This window comes from Pseudopipra pipra, chromosome 1, assembly GCF_036250125.1.
Source record: "Pseudopipra pipra isolate bDixPip1 chromosome 1, bDixPip1.hap1, whole genome shotgun sequence".
Lineage (NCBI taxonomy): Eukaryota > Metazoa > Chordata > Aves > Passeriformes > Pipridae > Pseudopipra > Pseudopipra pipra.
This window is the reverse complement of record NC_087549.1, coordinates 67,998,504-68,011,122: the sequence shown is the minus strand read 5'-3', so window position 1 is coordinate 68,011,122 and position 12,619 is coordinate 67,998,504. Positions and strand designations below refer to the sequence as shown.

Here is a 12,619-nt window from a genome sequence, read left to right as displayed (position 1 = left end):
TATAAATTATGACATCATAAATATGTTTTTTTAAATAAGCGTTCAATCCACATTCCTGCAAGAAATGTTACCAGGTTGTATGTGGTGCATACTTTGGTATAGACTCCACTTAAGAAAGATCCCCACTCCAGAAATTTCTGTATTTCTTATTAAAAGAAGCAATCTTCCAGGCAATCATTTATTCCCAAGGTACAATAACTGGGTCTTTTAACACCTAGTCCCCAAAAGCTAGCAGCTTTATGGTTAAGTTGCTATATATTCTGTTCATCCTTCAATATTTTTGAGGGGGGTTGGCTTACTGTCTGATAAACAAGAACAGACTGTAAAAAAAATGAAGTTTTAATGACAAATTTGTCATTTGCAGAAGTTGAAGCAAGTCTTGTACAATGAGTTCTTTTGTAGGCAGCATCACTCTTATTTGCAAGATCTACGACTATGTGTTTTATGGCTATGCAGCTGAAGACAGAATTAAGATTCTTCTCCTCGGGATTTGCAGATGGGTTTAATGAAACTGTGAGAGATTTTCCAACTTCTGGATAATTTCCAAATTGCTGTGGTCAAAATTAGGAACTGGATTCCAAATGATCCCAAATTTGTGGATATACACTTGGAAAGTTGATTCAGCTCTTCTTTTGTTTTCATAATGATTTGGGGTTTATGCCATAAGTAAGCAGAAATCCCAATTGCAGTGAAAGGGAAGTGAATTCACTAGTTTAATGTTGTGGTTATCATATGCATTCTACAAATAAAAATTAATTTTTCCCTATGATATCCTGAAACTACTTCTGTAGTTCTTAAAAATTGTTTTCATGTACTTGCATCTTTCTAGGATTGGGAAAACTTTTTATCTTCAGGAAGGTAGATGTAGTTAAAAGGAATTCCCATATATTTTTAAACATTCAGTACTCTGTTGTAAATCATGAAGTATAGAAACAGTAATAAAAATTGCAAATAGTGCAAAAGCTCTGAATTCCACCGAAGAAGTAAAACTGTGAATTGAGAGTATCCCAAACTAATGTACTTGGTAGCTAATATAATTTTATGGTCAGTGTTTTGAACCAGAAATTCTTTCCTTCTTGTGTTTGCTAGCCTGTAAATCTGCATTCTTCTTGTCTAGGCTTTGCCCAACACCCTAATAGGCTCTTTGAAGTTGCTTAATTCAAATAAATAGAATTGAAACTTAATAAATATTTTTTCTATAACTGAAATGAAATTGATCGTTCATGTGCCAAATTAGTCATATAAAGTAGATGGAGTTCCACAAACATCTTATCTTCTGCATCGGCCTGGGAAAGTAGACGGGGATGGAGTTATCATAGTCTAGACTTTCATGGTTTTAATTATAAAACATACCAATGTTATGCAAAGCATCCATGAAAATTCTGTAGCACAAAGGAAGTGATGGGAGCTAGTAAAGTAATAAATGGATTCAGCGAAATGTGCATTTTTTTTCCCCAGAGACCATAAATAAAGATATTTTTTTTCCCTTTACATTTATAAGTGCATTGTTTTCCAGGTTTCACTCATTTTTGTTATTTATGGGTCATCCTCCCTACGCAATACGTGAAGTCAACATCAATAAGTTTTGCAAAATTATTAGTGAATTTGCTCTGGAATACCGCACCACCAGGGAACGAGTTCTGCAGCAAAAACAGAAACGAGCTAACCACAGGGAAAGAAACAAGACCAGAGGGAAAATGATAACAGATGTAAGTGGCAAAATGTATCTCCCACAGCATGGATTTTTAAAACTTTCTTTCATTGAATACGATATATGAAGTGTTGCTACTCTCTATTTTTATTCTTAGAGGTTCTTCTACTGTAAGTAATGAACTCCGTTCGCTTAGAAGACAAAACTTGCAAGTCCTTGATTGTGTATATTTTCTGCTTCATACAGTGTATAGGATGAGAACAAATTGAGATTAAGCATCCAAAAAGAGCTTCTCTCTGTTGCATAGTGTCCAGAATATCTAGGAGACAGGAGCTGTCTGAAAAAGCAAAAAAGCCTAGACATTTGACTCCTAATTGAGAACATAATTTAAATTACGAATCATTGTAGCCATTTAAGTGATTACAACCGTACTTGGATGGATTTTTTCCCTCCATCTTTGACTACTCTAATATAGTCTTTAGTCTTGGAATTTTATATATTTTTATGTTTGTGTATATATATATATATATATATGCATGCACATGCAGCAATTTTCTTCTTAACTTTGAAGTACAGAACAGCCAATTTTATGGGAACAGAGTACTTTGGAGTTCTAAAAGAATGAACAAATTTATGTTCACAGTAGATGTTACCCTGCAAACTTTGACTGTATGGTTGCATACTCATAGAATAAATTAAAATAAGATCAGTTTTCTCAGCATAGTAAGTTCTAAAATCCCCTTGGTTTTTTCTATCTTTTTTTTTTAAAGTTGATGTAGTTTAACTCAATCGAAATAAAGTTTTAAGAAGTGCCAGTACTTCATAAAAATTTCCAGCTGTCTCAAAATCCAAATGTGGAGTCTCTGTTAGATGCAAGTGGTTCATTGCATATGAAGCTATCCCCGCCTTTGGAATGAAAAGCCCTAAGCTGATTACAGTTTTATAGCTCAGGCAACGTGGGTCAATATATATATATATATGCATTGAAACTGATATAAACTGAGATTGTATTTAAGTCATTGTCTCATGATCATTTGTAGATCTTTCCTGGCAGTATCCTCTTTACATTTGGAAATCTGCCCCGTCTAGAGAAAATGTTAAACCTCTATTATTATCAAAAGATTTTCCTTTTGGTCTAGCCTCAGGTTAAGGAAGAGGCTCTGATTTTATACAAAGGCTATAATATAGTCATACAAATTTTCAAAACTACCACTAGGGAACTGAGATGACTTTCTTCAATTGCTTCTTGACTGATATATTCTAGAGGAGCTAAAAGACAGCATTGACCAAAGAGTTTGGTAAATTAAAATTTTCGTTTCTTCAAATAGCTTTCATACTTTTTACTAGTTTAAGCAATATTGAAATGCAAAGAAATTACTGTTTTCCTACTATATGATGTAGTGTTTCTGTATTATCTGTCCATAAGAACTGGCCATGGCAGCACAGAAAGCTTCTCTGTATCCTGTTCCTGCAGAAAATGCTAGAGGAAAAGGAGATCTGATCTCTGACAGCTGGGTTCAGGAAGCAGAGAAATGGGACCCTTTCAAATCCAAAAAAGGCTCAGGCTTGACAGCTAGTCAGCAAGGAGCAGAGCCAGGGACAATGGCTGTTTCTTGAAAATGGAGGAAAGGAGGCTTCAGGGCCTTTCCCAGAATACAAGTATTATTGGAAGAAGATTTCTTGTTCAGCTCAAGATAGTGTTGAGATTTGGCAAGAATTAAATGCCATCTGACAGCTAGTGTTACACCTAAAAATATCTTGTAGGCCTCAAGAAAGGGAGCATTTTTTGCCTATCACTAATTTACAGTTATAGAACAGTCCGATTAGCTTAAAACCAAAAAGCCCGCTGAAGTGAAAAACCAACATTCTTTAAAATTGCCCTTATAGGAATGTTTTTAAGGGAGTTATTCATGTGACCATATAGTTATTTCAGAACTTGCTAAATCTCTTTAACCATAGCCCAGTAATATGGCCTCATTTACCTTTCATTTGAATTGCAGTAGATGGTAAAACAGAAGTAAAGTTGCATCAGACTGTTTGTCGTGGCTTCCTTTGACAACTTCAAAGTTAGATCTACATCAAAACAAGTTTCCAAGTCAGCAGGGTGGAAGATATTTATGTGTGAAGAATGATGAAAATGGGGAATTTTACTGTAGTCTTGTTTTGGCTGTGGTTTGTATCTGGTCTTGATTTTCTTCGTATTTTATATTCAAAGGCATTGGAAAGGGAAAATAGATCAGTAATGCATTGACAGTGTGTTTACTAGTTACAAAATACTGATAGGAGAAAGCTAAGGTCTTGACATTGGAAAGAAACTCTTTGTAGAAAGTAATTACAATATGTAGTAGTCATGTGGAATTTTAATTTCTGCTTTTGGTGACCTAAAAGTATTGTGCAGTTATTTGAAATTACCTTCCTGTCCTTTTGAAAGTTTCCTCAGGTTCTCATTTTTATCACCTTACAGTATATTGCTTTTAGGTAGATGAAGAGGGATTTTAGCAAAAGTGGGAAAAGAGTAAGCCAGAACCAAAACAGTTCTTAACAAGAAGTCACGTATCTCTTAAACCTTGGTCCCCCCTGCAGTCTTGGAAGGCGGAGGGGTGCTGGCTCATTCGATGGAGAGAGTCTGCTGGCTCTTTGCACGGAGAACTCGCATCAGCTTCAGCAGCTACTCACATGGAGTAGGGCTGAGGAACACGATGGGGAATATTTCCAGTCTTTCTTTCAGCCTTTTACCACAGATATCTTTATGTTTATGTGTTCTTTAATAGCTGAAGTGGACTGGGCACTGTCAGTTAAAATTTTCGTGAATGTTGTCTGGAGCGGAGGGGTAAGGAAAAAAAAAAGAACAGTTAGTTGCCACAGTTACGCAGGGAAAATTGCCTAGTCTCTGTAACCTTATGTCTGGCTTTAGCCAATGTTAGTACTCATTTCAGGCCCTCTAAAAATAACAAGCAAGCAAAATAGGGAAGAAATGCAATTATCAAAACAAGTCTGAGCTTTTTAATGATTTGTAGTAATAATAGGTAATATAAGCATCTGTCTCTCAGATTTATGAAACTCTGCTTTTCATGATACTTAAGAGTTTCAATTCCAAAATTGCTATGTAATAGAAATAATATTTTGAAACAGCAAATCCACCGCATATAAATGCTAGCCTAAAGGAAAAATATGAGGCCAGGAGGTAGGGAAGGAGAGAGATCTCAGATTGTCCTGCAACATCCGATCTTGGGTGACAGAAGAGTCAAGCAGAAATTTTTCCTTAAAATTAACTTCTTATGCCTGCAAGTGGGATTCAGTATAGCAATATTCTTTAATATTACATATTACAAAATTCCTAATTTATTACTATTGCTCAGTGTATTTACAATGATGAAACGAATAATGAAATAAAAGGTGGAATGTACACACCTGGGTGAGAGCAAATTCCCTTGTGAAACAAAAAGTTAATTTATTTATTTTGATACCTTCACTCCTGTTGTCAGTATTTGCTGGGGGCAAACGGCTCTTCAGACATGGAAACATGATGGAGGTGGTGAACTGCTCCTCCTGTGCACTGGAGTAGCTTTGGGTGTAGAAGGACAGTGGTTCTAGCAGTGACTGCTCTCCACCCGGAGCAGGAGGAAGAGAAATTGTAATTCCCAGAAGGTGAGCAAAGTCAAGCAGAGAAGCGTACATTGCCCTTAGAGAAAGTCCACAGCAAATCACATTTAGCTAGATTAGGCGGGAACACCAGCAGCTGGGACTTCAATAATCTATAAAAATCTAGCTTCATGTAAAGTAATAATATCATACACTTTTGCTTGGAACACAGTCTTTGCAATGTGTGTTCTCTGCTATTTTACCTTGCAATGATTGCCTTTTTGTATTGTTTAGCTTAATTTGCTCTCCTGCTGCCTTTTACTTATTAGATAGATGTACAGGATGATGTATTTGATCAGATAAATAGGTAGATGGGATTAGAATACAATAATGTTCTTGCTTCCCATTCTTCTTCTTTCTGTTTCTTGTTCATGGCAAAAAGTGAACAGTGGTCTTCCTCAGAAGAATTGCTTAATAGTGTGATTTCCTGCCCTCAGTGGGTGGAAAAAAGACAAATAGATCTTTTTAATATAAAGGGAACATACCTGCCGTGCTCCCTCTGCAAAACACACTGCCTGTTTTTCTGTTAGTACCACTGTGTCCAAAGAAAAATAAGCATCTCACTCTTTGAATAAAACATACCCTTAAAAAGTAATGTTAATGTGCTGCTCAGCACTCACAGCTAATCTTCTTATGGAGATTGTGCTGAAACAAAACTGAGGGCCAAAGTAAATCAGGCTTTCATTTTTAATGATGAATGTTTCTGGAACAGAATGTATCAATCCCAGACAGAAATCAGAGCTGAGATGGAGATAAGGTCAAAAATATGTATTAGTAACATTAAGGAGGAGAATAGTATTGGTGGAATGCTGCTTCTAAAAAAACAAAACAAAACTCACAAATGAAAAAATTTCTGGACTGTGTTTGCACTTTATAAACAGTCAAACTGAAAATTATGGAAACATGGAGCCCAGATACTTGAGAAACTGTGTTTTACTTCTGGAACCTTCTGTGTGGGGCATCTTACAACCCAGTGAAGAATTCCCCAGGCATTTGGGAACACAGCTCTAAATAGTTTGCTAACTCCCTGTAAATCCCCAAATTTAAGAACATTCCATATCTCACAATATTTTTTTATGTCCCATGCATTTAATGTAGTGTAACTGTCAAGATAGTTTTACATGCCTGCTGTCACAGAGGGTGAAAGCCCTGAATGACAACAGATAATTGCATCTCTTTAATTTCCAGTGTCAGGTATCAGGCAGCTACTGAAGAACTTTAAGCATTTATTCAAAGACTACCCAGCATTTGATTTGAGTGCTCTGTTAAATTGGAATTTGAAAAGCCACAGCTTGAAAAAAGGAATTAAAACAAGCACTTAAGGGTAGAGAAAAGGAATTGCCAAGAAGTCGACCTCTGCACTGAAAGAAACAACAGCCAGGACCTCCCTGTGCTGAACAGAGCACAGGGAAAAGGAGAGGGAGTCCTTCCTAGTGTTCTCAGTTTCCGTGGGGCAAAAAGTGAGCAAACAACTGCACAACTAAAAGGAGAGAAATAGGATGGGTTAAGGCTAGTTTCAGTTCATAATTTCTCTAAGAAAAATCAGGAAATTTTTGCATACCCTACTGACAGTGACAGACTCCTCTACGTACAATTAGCTAAAAAAACAAAATGGAGCAAGCTGTTTGTCTAAAGAATGAAATCCTTATATGTTTTCTATTTTTATGTCCTCCTATTGCATAAACAGTACCATGGTTACCTCTTACTCTGTTGTGGTTTGACCATGCTGTCTTTCCTAAATCTTGCTGTTTGTCCTTCTCCACCCTGTCCTTTGTTTCCGGTGCCAGACTGATGAAGAGGAGGATGCTGAGGTATGGTTCTCGGAAAGAGCATGTCATCCCATGTCTCTTGTGTGCTGTGACATCTAATTTCTAACTCAGATAGTGTGGACTGTTCAACTCCATCTGCTCAGCTGGAACTATGAACCATGACATTTTTCTCATACCTTTTTGTCTCAATAACAAGAATGCATTTTTACAGTCAGCTTTAACCATATGCATACCTGTCCTCTGGAATAAGGATATCCTGATCTGAGGCCTTAATAATTTTAAGTTTCCTCATTTCATTTCCTTAATGTCTCTTCATTAAACTGGAAAGTATCCTCATCACCCAAAACATCAGTGATCCAAATGTTATGGGGATCATAAATTACCTTGGGCTATGGATTATTAGGAAAATTTCATACTCATTATTAAAATGTGTAATCCCACATGGTATTATTTTATAAAGTGTTCAAAAACAATAGGATATAGGGATGTTAAGCAAATTGTATTGTTTTCTTTGATGTACAAATTGAGAATAAGACACTTCAGTCATCATAGAGGTGAGCTGTGTATCTATCATGAAGTGCTTCTGAAGGTGATGTCAAAAATTAATGAGTGAATAAATAATTTAAGAACTATAATGTTCTAGCTATATTTATAATAAAACAGTTTATTGGATTGAGGAGTATCTATTGTGCAGTGCATTTGATGTTCGGCATTAGAGCTTTCTTCAATTTGCTGAACATAAACAATGTGGCTTATTGCTTACTGTTTCACAGTGGTGATCATTTGCTCAAGAAGCTGGGGTTTGGGCAGTAATTTATGGCAACATCTGAAAATTAAGGAATAAAATATAACTTCTGGCTCCAGAGCTTCACCCCCAGTGATGATTTGTGCTGTATAGCTTGAGACACAGAAAGAAAATTACATGAATTAGCTTGTTTATGCCAACGTTTAACTAACCTGTGTGAATAGCAACTAACAGTTATGTGAAAGCTTTATCCTTGGTTTTTTTTCTGAGATGGTATTGATTGTCTTTACAACCCACTTTGTATGAGAGAGTAGTCTTAATGCAAAAATGGCATGCACTTTCATAGAAGTTTCTCTATAATGTTTTTCTATCTTTTAATTTCACATGTGAAACTCTAGCTCTTGCATACTTTCACATCAAAATATTGCAAGCTAATATTTTAATAAGAAAACAAACTTTGCACCATGAAAATAGATCTCATGCTGGTATATTTAGCTCAGTGCCTTGTAGGGATTATTGTTTTGCTACTCAGTTAACTTGCTACCTTACCCCAAAAAGTCGCTATGTTAAAATAAAATCATACTATCATCAATTTCCAGATTAAACACTTTCAATTTGCCACCTTGACAGCCCTGGGGACTTGATCAAAACTCTGAAAGTAGGGCCCAGTCTTTTCTTCCAATATGCCATTCTCTGACAGAAAGGCTTTGCAGGTTTGCATCCCTTTAACTGACTGGCTTGATACCACCAAGTGAATAATTAATGTTGTTTATTACGCAAAGGAGGAAGAGAATGCAGCACTTTTCCTTTCATCTGTGCTGAATCAGTCAGAGTAAGAAAGATTAAAAGGAGAAAGAAAATGTATTTCAGTGTCTGATGCTAGGCTGATACAACTGAGAGTACCGAGGGGTGTTGTTATCTGTTGATGCCTGTTTGTTGTCAATGGGTTGGTATTTTCTGCAGCCAGGACTGTATTTTAAATGCGCTCTGACCTTTCTGTAGAAGAGCATAGAGGTGAATACCACCGTCACAGCCCTTTGTAGGCAGTCTGAGAAGGGAGAGCAACCTAGTAATGCAAGCTCTTCTCCTTAGAAAGTACCCATTACTGCTGTTCTCATCCGTTCCTAGATGGTTGCTTTCAGTAACTGGTGGGGCTGCTTCATCCCCACACTGTGCATGCCCAGCTAATGTAGCTGCTGTTGTTCTTCATGTAGTCGTGGTGACAGGGAAGCAGAGGGCAGATCCCTCATTCTCTTGTAAGGTTTTGTTTGTTCTTCTAACTGTTGACTGCAATTTTTGTGTTTTGACCGTGAAATAATTTGGCTGGGTGTTTTGGGACCAGAGATTTTTTCAGGGTTACTGGTAATTTAAGGTTACTTGTAGATAATTGTGCTTTAGAGCAGTTTGAGAATTTTCTGTGCAGCAAGGCAGAGAGGCAAGAGGAAAAGGTGTCTCTTTCTAGACCACTGTCCCCATTTTGCCCTGTTACTGAAAGTTGTACAGAAAAAAAAAACAATTTCTTGTTTGTGTTGGGTTTCATGCTGTCCCCCTTGGCATCATGCCTGACCCCAGATCACTCTGGATTGAAGGTTTCAAAGCAAGTCCTTGCCTTGTACCTTTTACTCTCAGACATAAGGACAAAGCTCAAGCTAATGCATCTGTTTTGACTCTGACTGTGTCTGCTCCCTGCTGTCACCCTGTTTTAGATTTATTTCTGGTCAGGGTACACGCTTCTGGGAGAGGAGCAACTGTTGCTGGGCTCTTTTGGGAATAGCTGCACTCCAAACCAAGCCTTGGAGGGCACTTTTCTCCTTGCAATTCACAGTCAAGACTCTGGCCTATTCTCCATGCTGTTTTCAGTTGAAACAACAAATCCGTTTCCTCCCACAGTCTGGCAAGTTCTCCAGCAGCTCACCCCCATGCCAGAGCCAGCCGCAGGGGCTGCAGTACGCCGAGGACGCTGCTGAGCACGAGAACATGAAGGCTGTGCTGAAGACCTCCTCCGTTGGCGGGGAAAGCACCATGGCCCTCGGGGTCCGCACTCGCAGCCGGGCCAACCGAGGTAAGTGCCAGCAAGTTTCCTGAGTGGAGCATGGTGCTGATAACGCCAAGGTTGTAGTTTTGATCCCTGTATGGGCCGTTCACTTAAGAGTTGGACTTGATGATCCTTGTGAGTCCCTTCCAACTCAGAATATTTTCTGTGATTCTGTGATTTTTGCAATGCAGCAGCCACACGGTGGCCCAAACATGGGTCATGGACCCCATGCATAGCACTTATGGCAGAAAAGGTCAAAGGGGAAGGAGAACACCCCAGGGTGTTTTCATGCTGGAAGTGGCAATTTGGGGCACGAGGATGTAGAAGAATTTGCGTGAAGTTTTAACACATGGATCACAGCCAGAGTAGTGCCTGGGGGCATTAGGAGTCCAAGCCTGCAGAAATTCCCACCTCTCCCCACACCATGATCGTGACTGCCCTCTAGAACCCCAATTTTTATTCTTGTTCTCATCATGAAAGCAAAATGGGGCATCCAGGGAATCCATGATGTGACTTTCTTTTTATTTTCAATAGAAGCAGATAGAAAGTAGCAATTCAAATTGAATCTAAAAGACCTTGCAGCATTTTATAAAATGAATGATTGAGTAGAGGAAAATGGATAGGAAAAAGATGGTGAATCTTTTAACCAACTCCCTCCGAAACTGCAAAGAAGTGGGTATTTTCTTTTGTCTTCTCCTCACCCCTTCCATACCTGCAATCCACAGAAGATGGTTTTGGAGTGAAGGTGATGCACCAAAATTCAAGTCTTCAGTTTCCTACTTAGGTATTTTTTCTCCCTCACATCTGGATATCTTACACTTTCCTGACTCTCTTTTGGTATGACTGCACATCCAGAGCATCCACCACTAAGTTTCTGTGTGTGTAATTTATTAAGGCTTGAAACCATGATCCTGTCTAATTTAGAGGTTTCACAGCCCCAATTTAAGAAGCAAGTCAGCTAACTGAAGTACAAAGATGAAATACTTCAAGCTGCATTGCAACAAGCTGAACAGCTGAAATAATCCATTGAATGCTAAAGAGCCGTGTGTCCTGATTGTGAGAGTCTGTTTGTATTCCCCTGAAGAACAGCAGAGGCAGAAGATGGGTGAGCCAGACAGAAGCTTGTCAGGAGTGCTGTTGTAATACAACTGCTCCTGACAAGAGCCAGGAGACAAGCAGCAGAGCAAAGGCCTAATCAAAGCTGTTGTTTATTGACTTCAGGGATGTGATATAGATTGGCCTCGTTAGTGATTCTTGGCAATTCTATTACACCCACGCTTTTGCAAAGCTCACTGTCAGTGTTCACACAGCACACTAGCCTTCAAATTCTTTAAAAACAAAAAGCACACAGAACAGCAGTCAGTAGTGGAGTAACCCAAAGATGTGTCATGCAGAGCTTTGTGGAGTAAGGAGTGCCAGAGCCTTGGATTTGGAAACATGGCTCACTTGTTTGTTTGTGGTTTTAACCAAAATTGCTTATTTAGCTTTTCAGCTTGCCAACAGCTCTTCCTTTTCTGCTCATAACAGAGCAAATGCAGTTGTGCCAGAACACATACAGCTTTGTGATGTGAAGGTGAATTCTTCGTTGTGAAAGGGACAGTGAGACATGTCAAACAACACTTCGTGGTCTTTTTATGTCTCCTTTGCACTAGGTTGGGATACAAATGCTTGTAAATTTATTCTGTCTCTCTTTTGGTACAAAGGACCTGTGTTTCTGATTTGCATCAATCCCTAACACGTGCTGTGTCTTCTAGTATCTGCATAACAAGGGGAGAGGGAAACACACTAGTCATTCTTGGCTTATAGGCAGCCTCTAGCAGACATTTGCCAGTTGTATGGTCAAGAGCAAGACTCTGAGGCTGAAAGGAATATAAAAAAAAAATATATATATACACATTATAATTGCTTTTGAGCTCTTGGTTCTCTGCTGATACAGCAAAGAGTCTAGGGTATTATTTAGAAATATTCTTCATTAGGAAAAGTCTTCTTTGGTCAAATTGAAGTAGTGATGACTGAGCTGCCTGCTGCAATTTCCCAAAAAACCCAATTACAAAACCAAAGTAACTCAAGAGACTTTCTCTCTTCTTTTCCCTTTAATTCACTTGCTGGACTTTTCCAGGCCGTATCGGTTCATGGAACGCTGGCAATGATGATTCACCAAACGCAACAGATGACGCAGCGGATGAGATCATGGATCGCATTGTAAAGTCCGCCACCCAAGTGCCAAGCCAGCGAGCGGTGCCTAGAGAGAGGAAGCGGTCACGAGCAAATAGGAAGTCATGTGAGTATATGGCTATTCAATTTCTCAAAATAAGCAAACATGCAAATATTTATGTATATCGGTGTAGGAACCAGGCCATAATAGGCAGACGTGCATTGGTAGTTCATAGTTGCTTGAGTGTGTACTTATGATTGGCTTGTGTTCCTCTTACTATTGTTTAAACAACGTTGTGTGCAGTGGATGGCTCAGTCTTCTACAGAACTTGAAATGTCCTTAGCAGTAAGAGAAGAATGGTTTATGGTACTTCAGAGCTGATGACAGTACTTACATGTAACTAGAGAAGTTAGGTCAGGACCTCAAATGGAGACTGCTTAAAATGCTATAACTTTTGGTGAACTGGCATAAAGATTAATAGCTGTATCTGTAGCTCAATTTATTCATAAAGCAAAAAGTAGCTTGAGATATTTCACCTTTTAAAATCTTTCTCTCTCGTGCTGTGTGCTATCTTTCCGCAGCCCTGAAAACAAAATGTCTACTGCTGCTTGGCTGCAAAGTG

General features: G+C 38.5%; 1 protein-coding gene across 10 annotated transcripts in view; it reads left to right on the top strand.

Annotated features, from left to right (window-relative positions):
• FHOD3 (formin homology 2 domain containing 3) overlaps positions 1–12,619 on the top strand; it is a 386,896-nt gene that overhangs the window by 353,209 nt on the left and 21,068 nt on the right. For 7 of the 10 annotated variants that reach the window (XM_064660232.1, XM_064660202.1, XM_064660186.1 and 4 more), the window contains 4 exons: positions 1,517–1,709; positions 7,081–7,104; positions 9,698–9,869; positions 11,962–12,123. In XM_064660232.1, the coding sequence (XP_064516302.1) occupies positions 1,517–1,709; positions 7,081–7,104; positions 9,698–9,869; positions 11,962–12,123 (551 nt within the window). The remainder of the gene's footprint in view (positions 1–1,516; positions 1,710–7,080; positions 7,105–9,697; positions 9,870–11,961; positions 12,124–12,619) is intronic. The other 3 variants (XM_064660222.1, XM_064660212.1, XM_064660166.1) reach the window with 1 other exon arrangement.